The 23297-nt window shown below is 44.2% G+C and overlaps 1 protein-coding gene across 6 annotated transcripts in view; it reads right to left on the minus strand.

Moving 5' to 3' along the window:
- The window catches only part of LOC109891573 (collagen alpha-1(VII) chain), a 118542-nt gene that overhangs the window by 19624 nt on the left and 75621 nt on the right, over positions 1-23297 (minus strand). For 5 of the 6 annotated variants that reach the window (XM_031825230.1, XM_031825231.1, XM_031825229.1 and 2 more), the window contains exons 65-107: positions 21527-21598; positions 21393-21437; positions 20831-20866; positions 20532-20567; positions 19844-19948; positions 19671-19736; positions 19508-19543; positions 19349-19384; positions 19151-19198; positions 18864-18899; positions 18484-18609; positions 18030-18239; positions 17865-17900; positions 17737-17781; positions 17493-17609; positions 17320-17391; positions 17123-17167; positions 16332-16367; positions 14633-14668; positions 14509-14553; positions 14246-14278; positions 14011-14073; positions 13764-13799; positions 13537-13617; positions 13321-13389; positions 9888-9923; positions 9448-9507; positions 9253-9297; positions 9102-9137; positions 8973-9008; positions 8827-8886; positions 8338-8463; positions 8168-8239; positions 7384-7419; positions 7236-7295; positions 7081-7125; positions 5791-5826; positions 5622-5657; positions 5394-5450; positions 5158-5229; positions 4982-5053; positions 4667-4702; positions 4371-4451 (exon numbers count right to left, since the gene is read on the minus strand). In XM_031825230.1, the coding sequence (XP_031681090.1) occupies positions 4371-4451; positions 4667-4702; positions 4982-5053; positions 5158-5229; positions 5394-5450; positions 5622-5657; positions 5791-5826; positions 7081-7125; positions 7236-7295; positions 7384-7419; positions 8168-8239; positions 8338-8463; positions 8827-8886; positions 8973-9008; positions 9102-9137; positions 9253-9297; positions 9448-9507; positions 9888-9923; positions 13321-13389; positions 13537-13617; positions 13764-13799; positions 14011-14073; positions 14246-14278; positions 14509-14553; positions 14633-14668; positions 16332-16367; positions 17123-17167; positions 17320-17391; positions 17493-17609; positions 17737-17781; positions 17865-17900; positions 18030-18239; positions 18484-18609; positions 18864-18899; positions 19151-19198; positions 19349-19384; positions 19508-19543; positions 19671-19736; positions 19844-19948; positions 20532-20567; positions 20831-20866; positions 21393-21437; positions 21527-21598 (2568 nt within the window). Of the gene's footprint in view, positions 1-4370; positions 4452-4666; positions 4703-4981; positions 5054-5157; positions 5230-5393; positions 5451-5621; positions 5658-5790; positions 5827-7080; positions 7126-7235; positions 7296-7383; positions 7420-8167; positions 8240-8337; positions 8464-8826; positions 8887-8972; positions 9009-9101; positions 9138-9252; positions 9298-9447; positions 9508-9887; positions 9924-13320; positions 13390-13536; positions 13618-13763; positions 13800-14010; positions 14074-14245; positions 14279-14508; positions 14554-14632; positions 14669-16331; positions 16368-16680; positions 16717-17122; positions 17168-17319; positions 17392-17492; positions 17610-17736; positions 17782-17864; positions 17901-18029; positions 18240-18483; positions 18610-18863; positions 18900-19150; positions 19199-19348; positions 19385-19507; positions 19544-19670; positions 19737-19843; positions 19949-20531; positions 20568-20830; positions 20867-21392; positions 21438-21526; positions 21599-23297 lie in introns of all 6 variants that reach the window. The other variant, XM_031825228.1, reaches the window with a different exon arrangement.

Here is a 23297-nt window from a genome sequence, read left to right on the forward strand (position 1 = left end):
TGCCACCGGACCTGGCATCGGGCCAGGAAGGTCCTCCTTAGAGTTTCTGACCGGTATCAGATCCAGGCGAATCGTCGCCGTATTCCTGCTCCCGCTTATACCATCGGAGATAAGGTTTGGTTGGCTACACGGGATCTTCCTCTACGGACTGAGTCGAGGAAACTGTCACCAAAGTTCATTGGTCCGTTTGTGGTGGAGAGAATCATTAACCCTGTTGTGGTCCGACTCAAATTGCCGGCAACGCTTCGAGTACACCCCACCTTTCATGTCTCCTGCCTCAAGCCGGTTCTCCTCAGTCCTCTGTTGCCCCCTCTTCCTCGTCCTCCTCCTCCTCGGATGATCGGAGGTGGTCCTGCCTACACGGTGCGCCGCATAATGGATTCCAGACGGCGGGGTCGAGGTTTCCAATATCTCGTGGATTGGGAAGGATATGGTCCAGAGGAGAGGAGTTGGATTCCTCGGCGTCAGATCCTTGATGACGACCTGCTTCGTGACTTCTACCGCCTCCACCCTGGCGCTCCAGGTAGTCCGCCCGGTGGCGTTCGTCGGAGGGGGGGTACTGTCACGAATCCCGCTTCCTGAGTCTGTGTTTGCCTGTGTTTCTGTCCTGGAGTGTGTTTCTGGTGTCCTGGAACGCACCCTGTCTGGTTGCCGGGCGAATTAGCTTGTTGGGAGATCGATGTTCACCCGCACCTGTATCCCATCAGTAATCTGCACACCTGTCCTGATCATCATCTCTCCCCTTCAAAAGCTCTGACCTGACATCCATTCCCTGCCGGATCGTTAGCCATGAACAGTATGTTGTGCCATAGTATCAGCCTCAAGTTGGATACATTTGTTTTGTTGTTTTTTACGTATTGTTTGCCTTAAACTTTCCTCCGTTTGTTCTGTCTTCAGTTACTCACCCGGATCATTTACCCCATTCCCACCTGGTCGGAGGAGGATTCCGCTACCCCATTGGATCCACCTATTTACTCCCATCAACTCACCACCGCTGCCCGCTACGCCACCTGGATATATCTACCCATTTACATTCACTTGTAAATAAATACTCACCTTCTTCCTACTCTCCTTGTTCTGGTCTGCTTCTGGGTTTGATTTTGAAAGAACGTGACAGGATTGACTGACCTTCATGTTTTAAAGTAATGATGGACTGTCATTTCTCTTTGCTTATTTGAGCTGTTCTTGCCATAATATGGGCTTGGTCTTTTACCAAATAGGCCTAACTTCTGTATACCTTCCCTACCTTGCCACAACACAACTGATTGGCTCAAATTTATTTTGAAGGAAAGAAATTCCACAAATTCACTTTTAACAATGCACACCTGTTACTTGAAACGCATTCCAGGTGACTACATCATGAAGCTGGTTGAGATAATGCCAAGAGTGTGCAAAGCTATCATCAAGGCAAAGGGTGGCTACTTTGAAGAATCACAAATATGAAATATATTTTGATTTGTTTAACACTGTTTTGGTTACTACATGATTCAATATGTGTTATTTCATAGTGTTGATGTAGTCACTATTATTCTACAATGTAGAAACTAGTAAAAAGTAAAGAAAAAGCCTTGAATGAGTAGGTGTGTCCAAACGTTTGACAGGTACTGTACATACGTATACAAATACACACATCATACATATCTTTAAAAAATATTTTTTCCTTTATTATTTCCTGCAAACCCTACCAATTGGAGTAAACAAATGAACAACAACACTTAGGCTTCTACATACATTTTACAGACACAATCTATTTTACAATAGTTATATTTGGTTTGTTTTTAGTCCTGGCCTTCCTATAACCTCTCCCATCTATTTCTGATGTCCATCCAGTTTGATTTCTATTCGCCATACATTTTTAACTGTGCTATTTCACAATGTTTGAACCTATATACATTTTGGAGACACTATATTTTACATTTGTTATCTTGTTGTTATTAGTCCCACCCTTCAGCTCCATTCAACCCCTGCCATCAATCTTTTTATTTTCCATATATTTTACAATTGTGCTGTGATCTGTACATCGAAAATCTCTACCCAACTATTTTGCAATCTATGGCACAACTTCTTGGTCCTTAAATGATCATCCATTGATCATCCTTGATATGTTTCTATAACTTGATTGGAGTCTACCTGTGGTAAATTAAATTGATTGGATATGATTTGGAAAGGCACACACCTGTCTATATAAGGTCCCACAGTTGACAGTGCATGTCAAAGCAAAAACCAAGCCATGAGGCCGAAGGAATTGTCTGTAGAGCTACGAGACAGGATTGTGTTGAGGCACAGATCTGGGGAAGAGTACCAAAAAATGTATGCAACATTGAAGGTCCCCAAGAACACAGTGGCCTCCATCATTCTTGAATGTAGGAAGTTTGTAACCACCAAGACTCTTCCTAGAGCTGGCCGCCCTGTCACGCTCGTCGTTAGAATCATCGGACCAAGGTGCCGCGTGATAAGGTTTCCACATATTTATTTAGTGAAACGCACAAAAACAATAAAGGAAGAAGGAAACGTGAAGTCAATGAAGTGCTAACAGGCAACTAAACAAATATAGAAAAGAAACTAGAACACAACATAGAAATACTAGATCACCACCTATTCACTGACCTACTATACCAGAGAAACAATGGCTCTCTATGGTCAGGGCGTAACACGCCCAGCCAAACTGAGCAATCGGGAGAGAAAGGCCTTGATCAGGGAGGTGACCAAGAACCCAATGGTCATTCTGATAGAGCTCTAGAGTTCCTCTGTGAAGATGGAAGACCCTTCCAGAAGGACAATCATCTCTGCAGCACTCCAAAAGGACATTCAGGCTGTGAGAAACAAGATTCTCTGGTCTGATGAAACCAAGACTGAACTCTTTGGCCTGAATGTCAAGCCTCACGTCTGGAGGAAACCTAGCACCATCCTTACGGTGAAGCATCATGCTGTGCGGAAGTTTTTCAGCGGCAAGGAATGGGAGACTAGTCAGGATCAAGGGAAAGATGAACAGAGCAAAGTACAGAGAGATCCTTGATGAAGACCTGCTCCAGAGTGCGCAGGACCTCAGACTGGGGGCGAAGGTTCACCTTCCAACAGGACAATGACTCTAAGCACACAGCCAATACAATGCAGGAGTGGCTTTGGGACAAGTCTCTGACTGTCCTTGATTGGCCCAGCCAGAGCCCGGACTTGAACTCGATCGAACATCTCTGGAGAGACCTGAAAGTAGCTGTGCAGCAACAGCCGTGATTGGGAGTCCAATAGGGCACCGCACAACCGCACAATTGGCCCAGCGTCATCCGGGTTTGGCCTGGGTAGGAAGTCATTGTAAATAAGAATTTGTTCTTAACTGATTTGCCTAGTTAAATAAAGGTAAAAAAAATAAAAAATAAACGCTCCCCATCCAACCTGACAGAGCTTGAGAGGATCTGCAGAGAAGAATGTGAGAAACTCCCCAAATACAGGTATGCCAAGCTTGTAGCGTTGTACCCAAGAAGACTCGAGGCTGTAATCGCTGCCAAAGGTTCTTTAACAAAGTACAGTGTAAAGGTAGAGTAAAGGGTCTGAATATTTATGTAAATAACTTTTTTATAAATGTGCAAAATTTCCCCCATTTCTTTTGTTGCTTTGTCATAATGAGGTATTGTGAGTAGATTCATGAGGGGATAAAAAAACAAAACGATTTTAGAATAAGGTTGTAACATAACAACATGTGGAAAAAGTCAAGGGGTCAGAATACTTTCACAAATGCACTGTAGAGGATGAGTAACTGGGTGATTTGTTGAGCATAATTGCTAGTGACAGATAAGGGGAAGTTGAAGGGGTTCTGATAGCATTGTGAGACTGAATGAGCTGGCTGATATTGTGCCGTCTGGATTAGTCATTTCTAAACCCAGATTATCATGCTGTGATTGTACTGCCGTTACAGTAGCAAGGTCATGTCAAGAAAACACTGAACACATCTCAAAGTGTCCCTCATTACTTTAGAAGAGGACAGGGATTCACACAGTATACAGTAAGAAGGTTAGGGGGTTCTGATAGCCTATTAGTCTGGCAGAATGCCACAAACACACAAATTATACTTTTAACCGTCATTAAAGGTATTTATAGACCATATGAGAATGAACGCATACTCTATCCTGGGCTATATCCAGCTGAATTTATACTAATCCTCCATTACGTAATGTCAATTTGTAGCCATTGAAGAGTTATGGCTGGCGGCATGATCTGGGAGGCTGGCACTGGAGCTTAGAGGACGTATCAAGTTTGGCACCAAACTTCTTCAAGTGGGGATGAACTCAAAGACTGTTCAAATACAATGACAGACACAAGCACCAGACACGTACACAAACAGATGCATCACGCTGCACACACACAGATGTACAAACCTTAATTCCACGCATTCCAGTTATTCCCATGTCTCCCTTCTCTCCTCTAAAGCCTGGCATTCCATCTTTTCCTGGTGTACCCTGGGAGAAAAACAATCAACCAGTCTTTTATCGGTCAATAGGAGAGTGAATGGGGAGTTAGTCATAGGACCTGGAGTTTTTCCTGACCATGTGACCTAACCAGGAAGAACTTTAGATCCTGGTGATAGGCTATAATTAGGGCCCAGAGTTTTTCACATGTCAGTTCATGTGGCCAAGATGTGTTTTCATAACTGAGGGTGACATGGGAGACTCACAGATTCTCCAGGTACACCAGGCAGGCCCGCCTCTCCCTACAGACACAAAGACAAACCCATTAGAACACTGCATCTGTACAACAGTCCCCTACAGCATCCAGTCTGAGCAATACAGTGTTCCTTTTCACAGAACATATTGTTGGGTGATGATCCATTATCACATGACGGGTGGGAGAATTGTGCAATGCAACCATTATACACACAAGGACATTATGATAGTGATTTTGATATTGACTGACTATCGATGATATTGGTTCTGACATATATGACACAGTGATGATGAAAGCTTTGATAAAGATCAGGTGATGTCGTCACCTTCTGTCCTCCTGGACCTCTGGCCCCCTGGAACCCTGTAGAGCCCCTGTCTCCTGGCTCACCTCTCAGACCCTGTGGAGACACACAGTTATACTCCTGTTATTAATAGCCTGCTCCCAGAGCTGTTTGTGTTTTTGCCAACTCCAAGAATTGTTCATTGTCAAGCCCAACCTCACCTGCTCCCCAGCTGGGCCGTCACTGCCTTTCAAGCCTTTCTCCCCCTGCCCCCCTTTTGGCCCTCGGTCACCCTGATAAAGAAGAGAACAACAGTTGTAAATTACCACTACCCACACACACACAGATTAGCAGTGTCATAGTCAATACTTGGTGCTCTGAAGTATTTTTGTGATCAATTGTTTTATTAGATCAATAAATCGGTGCTGTGAGGTTGAGGGTTGAGAGGGTCACACACCGTCTCTCCTTTGTTACCCTTCTCTCCTGTAGGTCCTCCCACCAGGAGAGTATCGCCCTGCAAGGGAACAACATCATGGTCAGATAACTAGGTTTAAAAAAATGTTTTAGAACTTTTATATTTTCACATTTTTATTTTCGTTGTCTCCCCTTTGCTCTTTTTCTGCACTTCTCTGTGTGTGTACCACGTACACACACAATATTACTACTCATTCATTACAATTCATACCTTTTCTCCTTTGTCACCTTGAGGCCCCAATTCACCCTGAAATATATTGAGAGTAGGACTCACTAGGTAGGCATGTTAATTTGATTGACTATTTTACATGAGCAGAATGCTCAGGGGACAGAGAATGTTGGAAAATAAAGCTGTGGGGAATAATAGTCACAATATTCACCTTCTCGCCACTGCCTCCTTTGCCACCCGGAGAGCCCTGGTGAACACACACACACACACACACACACACACACACACACACACACACACACACACACACACACACACACACACACACACACACACACACACACATTTAATCAAACAGAACACACAAAGGAAGAAAAACAATTATACTCCCACATGCACATCCTCACCAGCAATCGTCACCATTATGGTGTAAATCATCCAAAACTACAACCAATAGCTCTCTATACCCACCACAACTAGCACTCTCCTCTTGTATGAGAAATGAGTGTACTGTAATAGGTGAGTTCCTGTCTGTGTGTATGTCTCACCTGAGTTTAAAGTGGAATGCCATGGGCACTCTACAGTACCAGGCCCCCTTCTGGAAGTTACCAGGCAACTAATGTGAGTCTGTCAGTATGGCCTTGATGAGAGCTAAGGTGAACAGGTTTAGTGGCCCTTGCCTTGGAGAACAGCCCTACTCTCAGTAGCACTAATGCACAGGTAGCGACAGAAGACCAAGGGCTGGCTGGCAGCTTTTAAAGGAGCTATGGTAGTACAAAGGCCTATCATTAGATCAAAGTGGAGGGTAGAACACACTTTAGGGAGCAATCTACTGCACTACTGTGCTCAGAGAAACAGGATATGTATACTCTATGTATGGTGGGATAATGAGCTTGACAGTAATCGATAAAGGTATAGTTGTGATGGAAATTATTTAAAGGTTTATGCATCATGCTGATGAAGACTTTTGCTTTCAGAACTTTTCCTTTCGTTTGGGCCCTTTCCATTTACTGAAGTACACTGCTCAAGCCACACAAACGTTTGAGCTCTATCTATGTTCACTTCAGCCTTCCCCCTTCTGTCATTTTATCTCTCACTCTATTAAGTTGCATCAATATTGAGGGTTGAGGCAATCAATGACATCTAGTAATAAACAGACAGAAACAAACACCATAGAACTCTGAGGCAATTATCAAGCACAAGACAGAGGCGGTAGAGTCAAAATTGCTAGATAGTGATGTTGAGAGTAGATAAGATGAACAGGCGTAGAGATCACAGGAGGCTGCTGAGGGGAGGACGGCTCATAATAATGTATGGAACGGAGTTAATGGAATGGTATCAAATACATGAAAACCATGTGTTTAATTTATTTGAAACCAGTCCAGCAATTCTGCTCCAACCATTACCACGAGCCGTTCTCCCCAATTAAGGTGCCACCAGCCTCCTGTGGTAGAGATACATGAGAGACAGACAGTGATGAAAGAAGAGAAGACAGACGTACCACTAGTCCTCTCTCCCCGTCCAAACCAGCTCGACCCTCCTCCCCCTGCAAACATCAGGCACACAAATCGGTAAATCCCCCAACACACACAACTCTACAATACAACACTGTCAAATATAGATACAATTCAAACTCAAATGGTGATGTGGTTTTACCCGGGGCCCTGGGTCTCCTCTCTCGCCTCTCAATCCAGGTACTCCTGCTCCAATCGCTCCCTAAAGAGGAAGATTAATGAGCAATCTCATCCTATTTGATAAGATATTATACAGTATGGAAGACATGTTTATCTCTTTGTTAACTCACCTTGTCCCCTTTGCCTCCAGCAGTTCCCGGTGTACCCTGGTAAGGAAAAACAGGTATCTGTTAGTGTTCATGTTCAGTATAACACAAACACACAAAGTCTTGCTCTCTCCTTGGTCCTCTGTAGCTCAGTTGGAAGAGCATGGCTCTTGCAACACCAGGATAGTGGGTTTGATTCCCTGGGCCACCTATACATAAGAAGTATATGCATGCATGACTATAAGTCACTTTGGATAACAGCATCTGCTAAATTAAATGTCAAACATGGGGGCTTACATTTGTCCTGCTTCAAACATGTACTGTACAAGTGTGTAACCTGTACTGGTGTGAAAAGGAAATGTGTTTTTGACCCTGGAGCAATTAGGGTTATGTGCTTGCTAAGGGGCAGATCGACAGATTTCACCTAGCGGGCTCAGAGATTCAAACTAGCAACCTTGCGGTTAGTGGCACAATGCTCTAACCGCTAGGCTATAAGAAACTATCAGACCGTATACCACGGGTATGACAGAACATTTCTTTTTACTGCTCTAATTACGTTGGTAACCAGTTTATAATAGCAATAAGGAACCTCAGGGGTTTGTGGTATATGGCCAATATACCACAGCTAAGGGCTGTATCCAGGAACTCTGCATTGCGTCATGCTTAAGAACAGCCCTTAACCGTGATATATTGGCCATATACCACACCCCATCGGGCCTTATTGCTTAAATATATTATATATTTATTTGTCTCTCTCGCTCACACACACTCAATTATGTCATCATGATGCAATGTAAAGGATACTTACAACTAGGCCGGTGGGTCCAGGGGGCCCAGGACCTCCAGGGGTCCCTGCCTGACCAGGAAAGCCTTGGAGACCCTGGAGATGAGACAACATAATCATACAACACAGAGTAGGGCTAACAAGACAAGACCACACCAGTCACCCAACTACCGTGGCGATATAGGCCCTCTCACCCTGGGTCCTAGAGGTCCTGGGGGTCCTGGGGTTCCGTTCTCTCCTCTCAGGCCGGCCAGACCAGGGGTCCCTGCTATGCCACGGGCTCCTGGAGGACCTGCTGGGCCCGGGAGTCCTGTGTCTCCCTAAAACACAAACACACAGGGGTTCACATTCACTGTAGAAGAGCAGAAACGGATAAGTTTGCATATGTCCTCGACTAACCGGTGCCCCCGCACATCGGTACCCTCTGTACCGGTACCCCTTGTATATAGCCTCACTACTGTTATTTTACTGCTGCTCTTTAATGATTTGTTACTTATCTATTTTTTACTTAACACTTATTTTTTCTCTTAAAACTGCATTGTTGGTAAAGGGCTTATAAGTAAGTGTTTCACTGTAAGGTGTTGTATTCAGCTCATGTGATAAATAACATTTGATTTGATGTTAATATGAACATAGCTACATATGTGATTTTTGTTTATGAGAACATTCCGTATGATAGTAACCTTTAACCCTTGAGGTCCCAGCTGACCAGGAGGCCCTGCCAGTCCGATGCCTCTCTCTCCCTGCAACACAAATCCTGTTAGTACTGTCACATGGTTAGCAGCCAGGGAAACACAGACATGAGGAATCAGCTGGTGATTTGCATTACCTTGTCTCCTTTAGGCCCTGCATGTCCTCTGCCCCCCTAAAAGAGACAAAGTGGATGGAGAAGTAAGTAAGACTGACATCTGTTAGACATTAAATATTTGATATTACAAAATGTCAAAAGGTGACTCACATCTTCTCCAGGCTCGCCATTTTCACCAGCAGGGCCCTATTTCAACAAGACACAGAAACAGACAGACACACACACAATAATTTCCCTTATCACTGTCATAATGTAGTGTCTGTGAATGTTGACTAATGTTGTATTATGTGACATTACTCACCCTGTCCCCTTTGGTGCCTGCAGGACCCTTGTCCCCCCTCTCACCCTAAAGGACAAACATTTTAGAAAAATACAACTTTAGAAACACGTGGTAACCCAGAAATCCCTAAACATTCTTGTTCATGTTTGGTAATCTGTATAGTAAATGCCTGAATAATAGCTGATGTAAATAACTGGTTCAACCAAGCAGACCTACCCGTAGCCCTGGCAGCCCTCTCTCTCCCATTGTCCCAGATAAGGTCACACCAGCAGGTCCCTGAACCAATCACAACCAACAGACAGCCCATTACATTAAACTCTGTTGCATCCTATTCCATTGCACCTAGTTCCTCACGAATCACAGCCTACTTAGAGGGAGACAGGAAAGATGAGACAGTGGGCCGGATTTGAACCCACGCCAACATGGCATATGTGATTGTGCTCAGCGGCCCTAACCGCTAAACCACCCCATACCATTCTGCTCTAGTCAAAGCCGTCTACAATACGTCTGTTTGTTGGCCTATGATTCAGTATAGTGATTCACTGGTTCTGAGTTGTGTCTATTGTGCCTTCATACACTGGTTCAACAGGGCGAGGTTGTAGTCAACACTAACAGGATGTTACCACGACCGAATAGTAACCATGACAACCACTCACCTGTGCTCCTTTCACACCAGGGGGTCCTGCTACAGCCTGTGAAGGGGATGGATGGAGGGAGAAGTTGACGTGAAACTCAAACATCTGGATTAGGTTGTTTGAAAATTCACTGAAGATGGACAGCAATAGTAACAAATTGAGAACTCCCACCCACTATGTTCTCAAAATATCATTTTTTATTATGCTACTGTTTTGGCCTTTTGACCTTCATTAGAGCATCCCATGAACGGGAGTGTCATTTGGTTAGTACAGTACATCTCGTCCTTTCAAAAGCTCATATTTCTCCTGAACCGTATAACATCCTGCTAAAGCCTCCGGCAAATGATGTGAAAGCGTGTGTGTGGGTTTGTATTACTATCCTCATGGGTACCGGAAACCCCCAAAAGTCCCTGCAAGGATTGTAAAACAAAGAACATTCCCCTTGTGAGGACATTTCCCAGGTCCCCATAAGGATAAAGGCTATTTTAGGCTTAGGGGTTATGCTTGGGTTTATGGGTCAGGTTTAGGAGTTGGGGTTAGATTTAGGGTTAGGTAAACAGGATTTTGAATGGAAATAAATGTTTGGTTTCAACAAGGATACTAAACATATGCTGTGTGTGTGCGTGCATGCATGCATGTGTAGCACATGGGGATGTGTGAAACTTACTCCCTCAGCCTGAAATGTCACCACTTTCGCCTCAGAATTGCTAGCTTTTCGCATGGCACTGACTGATAAGACACTTGAGGGGGAGGTCACTTGTGCTAGGTCCTGGATTTGAGCCTTGGTAAGAGCAGCGTGACATCCTTTACAAGTGCACATACAGTATATGCTTGAGCATTGGTGTGTCATTGTATGCGTATGTTTACATGTGTCTCCGCCCTCCTATTCATGCCAGTGATTACCTCTTCTTTGATTTGGAGAGACATTGTAAAAAGAGGATATGAGTCATGGCCATTTACAGTAAAGGAAAGAGGGATAAATGTGCAGCCGGAGCTTCTGAATGAATTACTTATCAGAGTCCACAATATGTACAGTCCACACAGCAGTGTTGTAGAATATTGGACCAGTGGCTTTCATACTTTTAGATTTCTCAGCACAGCTCAAACAATTTCTCCAACCATCCCCATATTCAAATTAATAGGGCTCCCCAGTGGCGCAGCGGTCTAAGGTAGAGGTCGACCAATTAAACGCAATGGTTGATTAATTAGGGCCGATTTCAAGATTTCATAACAAATCGGTAATCGGCCTTTTTGGATGCCGATTATGGCCGATTACATTGCAATCCGTGAGGAAACTGCGTGGCAGGCTGACCACCTGTTACGTGAGTACAGCGTCAAAAGGACCTTGCGGCTGCAAGGAGCCAAGGTAAGTTGCTAGCTAGCATTAAACTTATGTTGTAAAAAACAATCAATCTTCACAATCACTAGTTAACTACACATGGTTAATGATATTACTAGGTTAATTAGCTTGTCCTGCGTTGCATATAATCAATGCGGTGCCTGCTAATTTATCATCAAATCACAGCCTAATTAAACTTCGCCAAACGGATGATGATTTAACAAAAGCGCATTCCCTGCACAAATGTACCTAACCATAAACATCAATGCCTTTCTTAAAATATATATATATATTTTTTTTACCTGCATATTTAGTTAAAATAAATCAATGTTAGCAGGCAATATTAACTAGGGAAATTGTGTCACTTCTCTTGCGCTCAGTGCAAGCAGAGTCAGGATATATACAACAGTTTGGGCCACCTGGCTCGTTGCGAACTGTGTGACCATAATTAATTTGCCAGATTTGTACATAATTATGACATAACATTGAAGGTTGTGCAATGTAACATTAATATTTAGACATAGGGTTGCCACCCATTTGATTAAATACGGAACGGTTCTGTATTGATGTAAATATATCACTAGCCACTTTAAACAATGCTACCTTATATAATGTTACTTACCCTACATTATTCATCTCATATGCATACGTATATACTGTACTCTATATCATCGACTGCATCCTTATGTAATACATGTATCACTAGCCACTTTAACTATGCCACTTTGTTTACATACTCATCTCATATGTATATACTGTACTCGATATCATCTACTGTATCTTGCCTATGCTGCTCTGTACCATCACTCATTCATATATCCTTATGTACATATTCTTTATCCCCTTACACTGTGTATAAGACAGTAGTTTTTTGGAATTGTTAGTTAGATTACTTGTTCGTTATTACTGCATTGTCGGAACTAGAAGCACAAGCATTTCGCTACACTCGCATTAACATCTGCTAACCATGTGTATGTGACAAATTGATATTTCACTGAAAGAATAAACATTTTGTTTTCAAAATTATAGTTTACAGATTTGACCATATTAATGACCAAAGGCTCATATTTCTGTTTTGATTATATTATAATTAAGTCCATGATTTGATATTTGATAGAGCAGTCTGACTGAGCGGTGGTAGGCAGCAGCAGGCTCGTAAGCATTCATTCAAACAGCACTTTACTGCGTTTGCCAGCAGCTCTTAGCAATGCTTCAAGCATTGAGCTGTTTATGACTTCAAGCCTATCAACTCCCGAGATTAGGCTGGCAATACTAAAGTGCCTATAAGAACATCCAATAGTCAAAGGTATATGGTATAGAGAGAAATAGTCGACGCGTCATAATTTCTTTAATAATATCTACAACCTAAAACTACTTAACTGGCAATATTGAAGAACTGGGAATATTGAACCACCAGCTTTCATATGTTCTCATGTTCTGAGCAAGGAACTTAAACGTTAGCTTTTTTACATGGCACATATTGCACTTTTACTTTCTTCTCCAACACTGTGTTTTTGCATTATTTAAACCAAATTGAACATGTTTCATTATTTATTTGAGACTAAATAGATGTTATTTATGTATTATATTAAGTTAAAATAAAGCTTTTCATTATTCATTCACTATTATTGTAATTGTCATTATTACAAATATATATATAAATATCGGCCGATTAATCAGTATTTTCTTTTTTTGGTTCTCCAATAATCGGTATCGGCGTTGAAAAATCATAATAGGTCGACCTCTAGTCTAAGGCACTGCATCTCAGTGCTAGAGGCATCACTACAGACCCTGGTTCGAGTCCAGGCTGTATCACAACCGGCCGTGATTGGGATTAACATAGGGTGGCGCACAATTGGCCCAGCGTCGTCCGGGTTAGGCCGTCATTGTAAATAAGAATTTATTTTGAACTGACTTGCCTAATTAAATAAAGGGTCAAAAATAAAATGAAAATAGGAACTGGAGCTGCGTTGGTTGGGAATTTTGGGGGAGGTGCACGGTCGGGCTGTGCGTCCCAGTGGACGGTGGTCTCACAATGGACAATTGCGGCTCTGCGGCTGTGGACTCCGAGAACTCAATCCAAACTCACATCACCTACCTGATCCTCTCACTCACCTTTCCTGGGGGGCCACTGTCCCCCTGCTCCCCTTTCAACCCTGTGGAGCCCATTGGTCCAGCGATACCCTGACGGCGGGAAGAGGGGAGGACGTTTGATAAAGAACAAAAGCAGCAGCCTGAAAATCATTATCAAAGACAAATCCACACTGAAGCTGATGCCATCATAAGACATACTATAAACATGAAGAGAGTCAGATACCATACAGTAGATACCTGTTTGCCTGGCAACCCTGGTGTTCCCTCTTTTCCAGGTATTCCATCTCTTCCTGGGACCCCTGGCTTGCCCCCCTCGCCCTATGGAGAGACACACACTGCATGTCACCACCAGAACTGATGTGCGCAAATTGATTGGTGTGTGTTAACTATGGTGGTGATGGAGGTGTGTGTGTGTTTGCTCTACAGTATGTGAGCTGTGAATCCCATGGAGCTGCTGTACTCACCGTCTGCCCCGGCAGACCTGGAGGTCCTGACGGACCCTGGGAAGAAAGAGTATCATTACAATACATCATAAAATATTAAACACACATTACTGTGTCAATGGCCTGTTGAATTACAGTAGGCCTAAATGGCAAGTGTGAGCATACAAGGGATCCCCAGTCCAATGGGAATATACTAGAGCAGCAGTTTAGCCTGAAAAAATCTCCAGTATGAGAGTTGGTTTATAGATGTTTTGATGTTTTGACGTACCACAGCTCCGGGAGGCCCTGCAGGTCCCGGCAATCCCATGCTGCCTTGGGGACCAGACAGTCCCTGTGGCACAGGAGATTCAATTCAAGTAGATTATTATAAAGCTCTGTGTCTTTGACTGTGAATGGGTGAGTAGTTGCCTAAACACTGAGGCAATAAACAACAGGAATAGATACAACTCATAAAACGTAGTAGAAGACAAAATATATAATATAACACATAAAACAAGTGTCACCTGAACGCCAACCCCAGGCACTCCTTGATTACCCTGTCAGAGATAAAAACACACTCTCAGAAGAGAAGGGTACAGTATACACTTAAAATGATCATATAATTCCAGTGGCGTAATACTAAGCTACAATAGCCTAAGCCATATCTACACGAATCAATGCATCAGAGCTGGCACAGAGAATAATAGGTAGGTATTCATTATGGAAGACAGGATACAAAATACTTTATTGTCCATTTACATGGAAATGACATGGAAGATGATCTCACCTTGACCCCTGGTGGACCTGGAGGCCCGTTGGTACCGATCGGACCCTACAATTACAAACCGATAGTATCAGTATACTTACAGCGCTGTGTGTGTGTGCGTCAGAGAGGAAAGTATCATACTTACAGTTGATCCTCTAATTCCAGGTTCTCCAGGGTTCCCCTGCAAACAAGAGCATGCTGGATTCACATGACCAAGACATAGCACACACACAGAATGACACAAGCATGATGCAAGTTACAATACACAAACACACAGCAAATTGAACATGTACAGAGACAGACACATACACACATAAACAAGTGCATACACAGTACATATATGAACAACCCCCCAAAAATATTTACACACACACACACACACAACTCACAACTGCATAGATACATTACACAACTCCAAACTACATAGACACAATACACAACTGCATACACACTCACAATACAAAGAGACACACATGTTATATAATGTGCAAACAGTGCTTTGGGAGAGCTGAGAAGCAGACAACAGAGCAGGTGAAGCCACATGCACAAAAAGCCAGCAGACTTAAGCCTCTCAAATGCAAAATACATCTGTTAAATATCTGATGAGCATTTATTATTTTTCACTATTCACTATATACCCAATTATGTCCATTTGATCTTTGCTATGGTATACTAGTGTTTGTCATCTATTCTCTTATCGCAGGTAAAGATGTGTGGTGTTTAAGACATAAACAGTGGCGACGCGCAGAGCCCCACCTGTTTTGAGCCCCACCTGTTTTGAGCCCCACCTGTTTTGAGCCCCACCTGTTTTGAGCCCCACCTGTTTTGAGCCCCACCTGTTTTGAGCCCCACCTGTTTTGAGCCCCACCTGTTTTGAGTCCCACCTGTTTTGAGCCCCACCTGTTTTGAGCCCCACCTGTTTTGAGCCACACATTTTTTGTAAAAAAGAAAGGGGAGGTTTGCCTGTTTTCAACAAAGAATTATATTATTTCTAATACACTTGAATAAATTATAATAGTTTCATCACAAAGAATTACATAACTGTAAATGTTTTCTCCTTTCTTACTTTTGAAGAAAGGGGGTTTAAATTGTCGTTTCTATTCATCATTAATACGTGTCATATATCAGTTTGCAGAATAAAAAATATGAGCTGGCGCTGACTAACGGCAAATAAACTATTAACTATCAAAATAAAGTTGCAAAATAAAGTTGCACACTCCATATATAAACTCCCAGAAATGTATTGGGTATTTATCAACGTTTTGGCATCGCTGTGCCTTCTTCAGGGTGATATCAGTTTGTAAACAATGTAAAAAATATATACAAATATTACAAACATGGTTTCTTTTTTGCCTTCTTAAGGCAGCTCCAAAATGCAGGTGTTTCAGCCTAGCTCAGTGTCACACCCTGATCTGTTTCACCTGTCTTTGTGCTTGTCTCCACCCCCCCCTTGTCTTACCAGCGTGCATTCCAGTCTTCCTGTTTCTCAAGTTCTGTTTCCTAATATGTCACAAGTCTCCTATCAAGGCCCAACTCTAGTTTCAGTCCCCTGGGAGATGGGCCCTAAAACCAATGAATGAGAATTAAAGTGGAGAAATGAATGCAGATGATGGTGAGGTGGAGGACTGTGTGACCGTGTATGTATGTTGATGGTGATTCTGTTGATACTAGCGTCCCTTGACATGATGTTGCAATGCCATTTCCCAGGGCTACCCCCCCCCCTTCCAAACGCATCTGCTTCAGTGCGTTGTCCCTGTATACTTCCTTCCCGAAATATGTACCCCACCCCCCAGCCCCTCCTACAGGTCACAAGCATGCCAGCCAGCAGCACAGAAAAAACCTACCGGTCTGCCCAGCACTCCAGGGAACCCAGGCAGGCCCTAGAGTCAGAGAGGGAGGAGAGGAAGAAGGGAAAGAGTAGGTAGTTTGAAGTGTTGAAAAGAGAGGGAGGTACAGAAAAGGAGTAACATAGATCAAAAGGAGACATATTGAAAGGGGAGGTAAAAAGAAAGAGGGAGGGGTAGTTAGAAGCCGAGCTGCAAAAGGTTACTGTCTAAAGGTTATATGTAGCCTCAGCCCAAAGAAAACAGATACAGTAGCTCCATCAGCTCCATCGGCAGCCTAGCGCTCACAACCTTTCATATGCAGGACCAGCCCAAAAGGAGGATGCCTGGCTGGGTTATTGTTACTCACTGAGCGGCCTTGAGGACCAGCTGGCCCTTGTGGACCCTGCTCCGAAACATTGTGGAATGAAATAAGAAGTGTGAGTTATCTTCTCTCTCCCTCTCCACACCTTCAGTTCTCTTTCTCCTTCTACCCATCTTTCTCCTCTTCCTGCACATGTTATGACTACTAGGGCCCTGAGTTCTTCCAGACCAGGGACACTCTGGGCCCTAGTTAGTCATGGCTGATTACACATCATCATTGATTGTCATACTCACCTACTGTATGGTTGGACATTTTATGATCACTGTGTCTGAAACACAACATTATCGGCTTAACTACAGTACAACCAAGCTATTGAAGAACTAAAAACTGTGTTTTCTTTTGATGTCTGGGATCTGTCTCCTTGAAGCTGTCTCTTAAAAAATAGATGAGTCTACAGTATGCACCACCCCCCCCCCCCCTCTCTCACCGGCTTCCCATCCTGTCCCGGTTTTCCAGGTTCTCCTGCTGTCCCCTGAAATGACCAAAAAACAACCTGGTTACTACTAGCTACCACTACAACAATGTCTTGACAACCTCTGCAGAACCATAATCACACAATGAAGAGGGTAATACAACCTGGCATCAGGGTGTGCCAACACTTTGGTCAGGGCAGCACACACTCACCTGAAAGCCATTGCGTCCCTGCTCTCCAGATGGACCTCGGTCGCCTTTATCTCCACGGGGACCTGCAATACCCTGTTACACACACACAACCACAGACACAGCAGGTTAAACACATCAACACTATGAAGCTTGCCTGATGAAGTACTGTAATATATTGAGTTAGGTGTTCTCACCCCGTCTCCTTTGGATCCCTGTGGTCCTAAAGCACCAGGCTCTCCTTTCGGTCCTGTGACCCCAGGGGGCCCCCTTGCTCCGGGGAGTCCAGCCTGACCCTCTTCTGCAGAAGCACCCTAAAACACACACACGCACACCCCCCACTAAACACACTCCAAACAGTAGCCTCTGGATAAACAATGATATGTCTACTGTAATGATGACTCATTAGAAATTAGTAGTGTCTTCAGGTGAGGGACATACCTTTGCTCCAGGTGGGCCCACTAATCCAGCTAGCCCATTTTTCCCCTGATGAGAACAGTCAAGCGCATGTCAACATCCATATATACAGTACATTGAATGATGATGATCGTGGTGACGAATATACTCACATCCTCTCCTTTGTCACCTTTCTCTCCTCTATCCCCCTGAATTCAAAGTGGAATCACATGAAACATCTCTCATTCACATGCTCTTCCTCTTCTTTTATTTTCATATTTCTCCTCTCTTCTCCCTCTCCTTGAACCCCTCCTTCCTCCCTTCCTTCTCTTTCTCACCTTATCTCCAGGTCGTCCAGCCTCTCCCAGTTCTCCGGCTCTCCCTGGTACTCCAGGTATTCCAGGTTTTCCTGGTTCTCCAGCCTGTCCCGGGGGCCCCACTGGGCCCTTCTCTCCGATGGCCCTCCCTATGGGTCCTGTGGCCCCTACAGGCCCCTGTTCCCCCTGCTCTCCCTTCACACCTCTCTCCCCAGCCAGCCCGCGAGCACCCTGAGATGCAAACGAGTAAAGACATTAATTACACATACTCTTCTAGAAGTGATAATTGTATTCAAAATCTATGCAATCATACAGAGAATCAATTTTAGAGTAAACAGAGAGATATACATTACATCATGGGTCAAATAAGCACACTAACAGAATGTCTGAGTTCACTTTACTACACCATTTGTGTGGGGGTCTTGATATAAGCTCTATTCAACACAACGGCCCCAAATAGCCCCCGTCCACTCACGTCTATCCCTGCTGGTCCTCTCTGTCCGGCCTCTCCCTTGTCTCCTCTCTGGCCCTTCTCAGCTTGCTCCACCACAGGCTTGACCAGAACATTCCTCCTCTCCACAACCAACTTCAAGTCCTGCACCTACAGACAGGCAGTACAGGGACAGAGATGTCAAGGTTCTATTCAACAGGCATCAAACTGAAGAAAACGGATTGAAACAGAGGGGGCCTACCTGGACGCCGTTTGTTTTCATTTCCAGTTGTAACCATTTTTAAAACACTTTGCTACGGCTAATGAATACGACCCAGGCTTGGTCAAGATGAGGGGAACTCATCTACACAACACAGCTATGACTTAATGTCACATCCCATTACAAAGATTTAGTATTCACTTACCTCAATCCCAAGGTTAGAGAGGGCCTTCTGCACATCCTGATAGGAGAGAAGCACAAACAGTGTCAAGGAGGAGAGACTATAGCACACAGTCATACTTGTTGGGCTTATACCTATTACTGAACATGATTTGTGTAACGGAAGCTAATCTGCATGCCAAAACAGCTGTAAATCGTAGCATCCTTAGCATAATGTAAAAGCTCCGGAACACACGTGGTGTGTCTGTGGCTCTTCTTGTACAGTATGTCAGTCAGACAGGCCTCTGGGTTGTGCAGGTCAGGTTGTCTTACCACTGCTGTTCCAGGCCTGCCCGGTTTCCCGTCCTCTCCAGGGTCACCCTGTCAATAACATCTCAGTATTATCGCCCACATCCCACCTAAACCTTTATCGAAGATTCACAAACTCATACACACAGATAATCAGAAAAGAGCATGTATGCTCATTAATATGCAAGATGTAATCATACACACACACACACAAAAACTTACACTTTCACCTTTACCACCCACTGCTCCTTTCTCCCCCTGAAATACAAGAGTAAGAGGGTGAGTGTGAGGTCAGAGATCAGACTAAAGGACAGATGGATGGATGGATGGAGAGACCTGGACCATGTATATGAATAAAGATTTAGACGATGACAAACTTACTCTGGCTCCTACAGCCCCTGGGATTCCAGGCTCACCCTGAGAGACACAGATATATGGGAATCACTATCAGTGATTCAGGGTGCAAGAGTAACATACCAGAGACAAGTACTGCTACACCGGGCTATGCTATGATGCACAGCTCATATTCAACATAGTAACTCACTGGGGTTCCTGTATGCCCCTGAGGGCCAGGAATAGATGGTGCTGGCGCTCCCTTCACATAGACCATCTGAGAGGGAGAAGAGAGGGGAGAGAGATTACTGTATAACCAGAGCACCATAGACAAGTGACACAAACACATATTTGAAGAAGCAGAACCATATGGCTGTACTGTACCTGTCCTGGAGGTCCGATGGTGCCAGGAACCCCTGGGGGCCCAGATAGACCAGTTGGCCCTGTAGGCCCTGCAAGGCCCCGGTCTCCCTTCAGCCCGTCACGGCCCTGGAACAAATGCACAAGCACACAAATGCATACACACACACTTCAGACCAGCACGGACATTACTCCATTCCTAAGGGGCCTGAACTAGAAAGGAGGAAATCAAAGCAGGTGAGCCATATCTCCCTATCCACCTCATCATCTTCTCTGATTTCCTAGAGATGATTAATATCAATTTGCGCATGAAACTACAGCCTTGGCATTTTGTGCCCCTGTGGATCCCCTCTCAGAAGTGGCTGGTGCTCAAAGGCAGAGCTTGATCATCAGACAATGTTGCATTTATAAGGCTGACGCTTAGAGTGCTATTGATTCCACCGAGAAGGCAGGTTGTGATGGTAATATCAATATCAGAGTAAAGTACCCTAAATAGACACAAACTCTGACGGATTGAAGACAAGAAAATAATAGAAGAGGGATAATGAGAGACACTAAGGAGCCAAGGAGAGCAGGATTGATGAAGACGGAGGGAAATAAGGAGAGAGAGGAAGAGAGAGACAGCAGTGGAGGAATTAAGGACATTTTTCAGACAAAGAGAGCGAGAGAACGAGAGTGGAGAGATTAAGATACAAGGTAACAAGTTACTAACGTCTCTTCCAGCAGCCCCAGCCTCTCCTTTGTCACCCTGTAAGGTAGAGAAACATCATTAATATCACACTCACATTAACTACAACTATTAACTATTTATTTCACCTTTATTTAACCAGGTAAGCTAGTTGAGAACAAGTTCTCATTTGCAACTGCGACCTGGCCAAGATAAAGCATAGCAGTTTGACACATACAACAACACAGAGTTACACATGGAATGAACAAAAGATACAGTCAATAATACTGTAGGAAAAAAAAAGAGTTTACAGAAAAGTCCTGAGTGCCGTGACCAACACTGACCTTCCTGCCATCTTCCCCCGGTTCGCCATCCTCGCCCTGCAAAACACAACACAATAACAAACTTACAATACTAACAACACTGAAATGCGCATTTATCAAAGCTCAGCATGCTGTTGTATCAAGCAGAGCCTCTCAGTCAGATAGATAATGTATTGCCGGTGCTTTGTCTGGTCATCCCATTACCTCTTCGCTTAACACTAAAAAACAGACAGGCTACATCCCAAATGGATCCCTATTCCCTACACAGTGCACTACTTTTGACCAGAGCCCTATGGGACACAATCATAATCATTATGCAGCACAGCCACTCAGGTGGAATAAAAGCCTCACATTCCCATCTGATGAGTGCACTTTCACCAGAGGATGTGATAAACACGTCTAATGGTAATTACACACAGATAGACAGAGACGCATAGGACTCACTGGTGATAAAGCTCATAATGAATAGCACTGAATAGCATCCAATTCCGTTTGTAATTAAACAAACAGAGGTATGATTGCCTGTAGTGTGTGTGTAGTATAAAAATGCCCTGCTATGTTAGAGGTCTGACTGATCCCTTACCATTTTCCCAGCAGTCCCTGGTTTTCCATCTTCTCCTGCTTTGCCCTAAAACACACCAATTAGGGTGATGAGACAAGTGCTTAGCTGTTTGTGTGTGTGTGTGTGTGTGCGGTTGAGAGTGTTTGCAAACTCACAGGTGTGCCTGGATTTCCTGCAGGCCCAATAGGGCCTGGGAGGCCCTGTGCACCTCTCAGTCCTGGCAGCCCCTGGTGAAAGAAAGAAAGAAAGAAAGAAAGAAAGAAAGACAGACAGACAGACAGACAGACAGACAGACAGACAGACAGACAGACAGACAGACAGACAGACAGACAGACAGACAGACAGACAGACAGACAGACAGACAGACAGACAGACAGACAGACAGACAGACAGACAGACAGACAGACAGACAGACAGACAGACAGACAGACAGACAGACAGACAGACAGACAGACAGACAGACAACAGACAGACAGACAGACAGACAGACAGACAGACAGACAGACAGACAGACAGACAGACAGACAGACAGACAGACAGACAGACAGACAGACAGACAGACAGACAGACAGACAGACAGACAGACAGACAGACAGACAGACAGACAGACAGACAGACAGACAGACAGACAGACAGACAGACAGACAGACAGACAGACAGACAGACAGACAGACAGACAGACAGACAGACAGACAGACAGACAGACAGACAGACAGACAGACAGACAGACAGACAGACAGACAGACAGACAGACAGACAGACAGACAGACAGACAGACAGACAGACAGACAGACAGACAGACAGACAGACAGACAGACAGACAGACAGACAGACAGACAGACAGACAGACAGACAGACAGACAGACAGACAGACAGACAGACAGACAGACAGACAGACAGACAGACAGACAGACAGACAGACAGACAGACAGACAGACAGACAGACAGACAGACAGACAGACAGACAGACAGACAGACAGACAGACAGACAGACAGACAGACAGACAGACAGACAGACAGACAGACAGACAGACAGACAGACAGACAGACAGACAGACAGACAGACAGACAGACAGACAGACAGACAGACAGACAGACAGACAGACAGACAGACAGACAGACAGACAGACAGACAGACAGACAGACAGACAGACAGACAGACAGACAGACAGACAGACAGACAGACAGACAGACAGACAGACAGACAGACAGACAGACAGACAGACAGACAGACAGACAGACAGACAGACAGACAGACAGACAGACAGACAGACAGACAGACAGACAGACAGACAGACAGACAGACAGACAGACAGACAGACAGACAGACAGACAGACAGACAGACAGACAGACAGACAGACAGACAGACAGACAGACAGACAGACAGACAGACAGACAGACAGACAGACAGACAGACAGACAGACAGACAGACAGACAGACAGACAGACAGACAGACAGACAGAGTGGAGGGTTGAGGGCTGAAACCACACAGCATCCTCTAGTCAAACACACTAAGTGCACAGAGATAGATAGATATCAAATCTAAATCATAGCAAATCAAATGTTATTTGTCACATGCTTAGTAAACAACAGGTGTAGACTAACAGTGGAATGCTTACTTACGGCCCTTCCCAACAATGCAGAGAGAAAGAAAAGAAAATAAATAATAGAAACACGTAATAATAAGAAGTAATAATAGATACAGAATGAGTAACAATAACTTGGCTATATACATGGGGTACCAGTACCGAGTCCATGTGCAGGGGTGAAGGTAATTGAGGCTCCAGTGATGTACTAGGCTGTCCACACTACCCTCTGTAGCACCTTGCGGTCGGATGCCAAGCAGTTGCCATACCAAGCGGTGATGCAGCCAGTCAAGATGCTCTCAAGGGTGCAGCTGTAGAACTTTGAGGATCTGAGGGCC

The sequence above is a fragment of the Oncorhynchus kisutch genome, linkage group LG5 (assembly GCF_002021735.2).
Source record: "Oncorhynchus kisutch isolate 150728-3 linkage group LG5, Okis_V2, whole genome shotgun sequence".
NCBI classification, from domain to species: domain Eukaryota; kingdom Metazoa; phylum Chordata; class Actinopteri; order Salmoniformes; family Salmonidae; genus Oncorhynchus; species Oncorhynchus kisutch.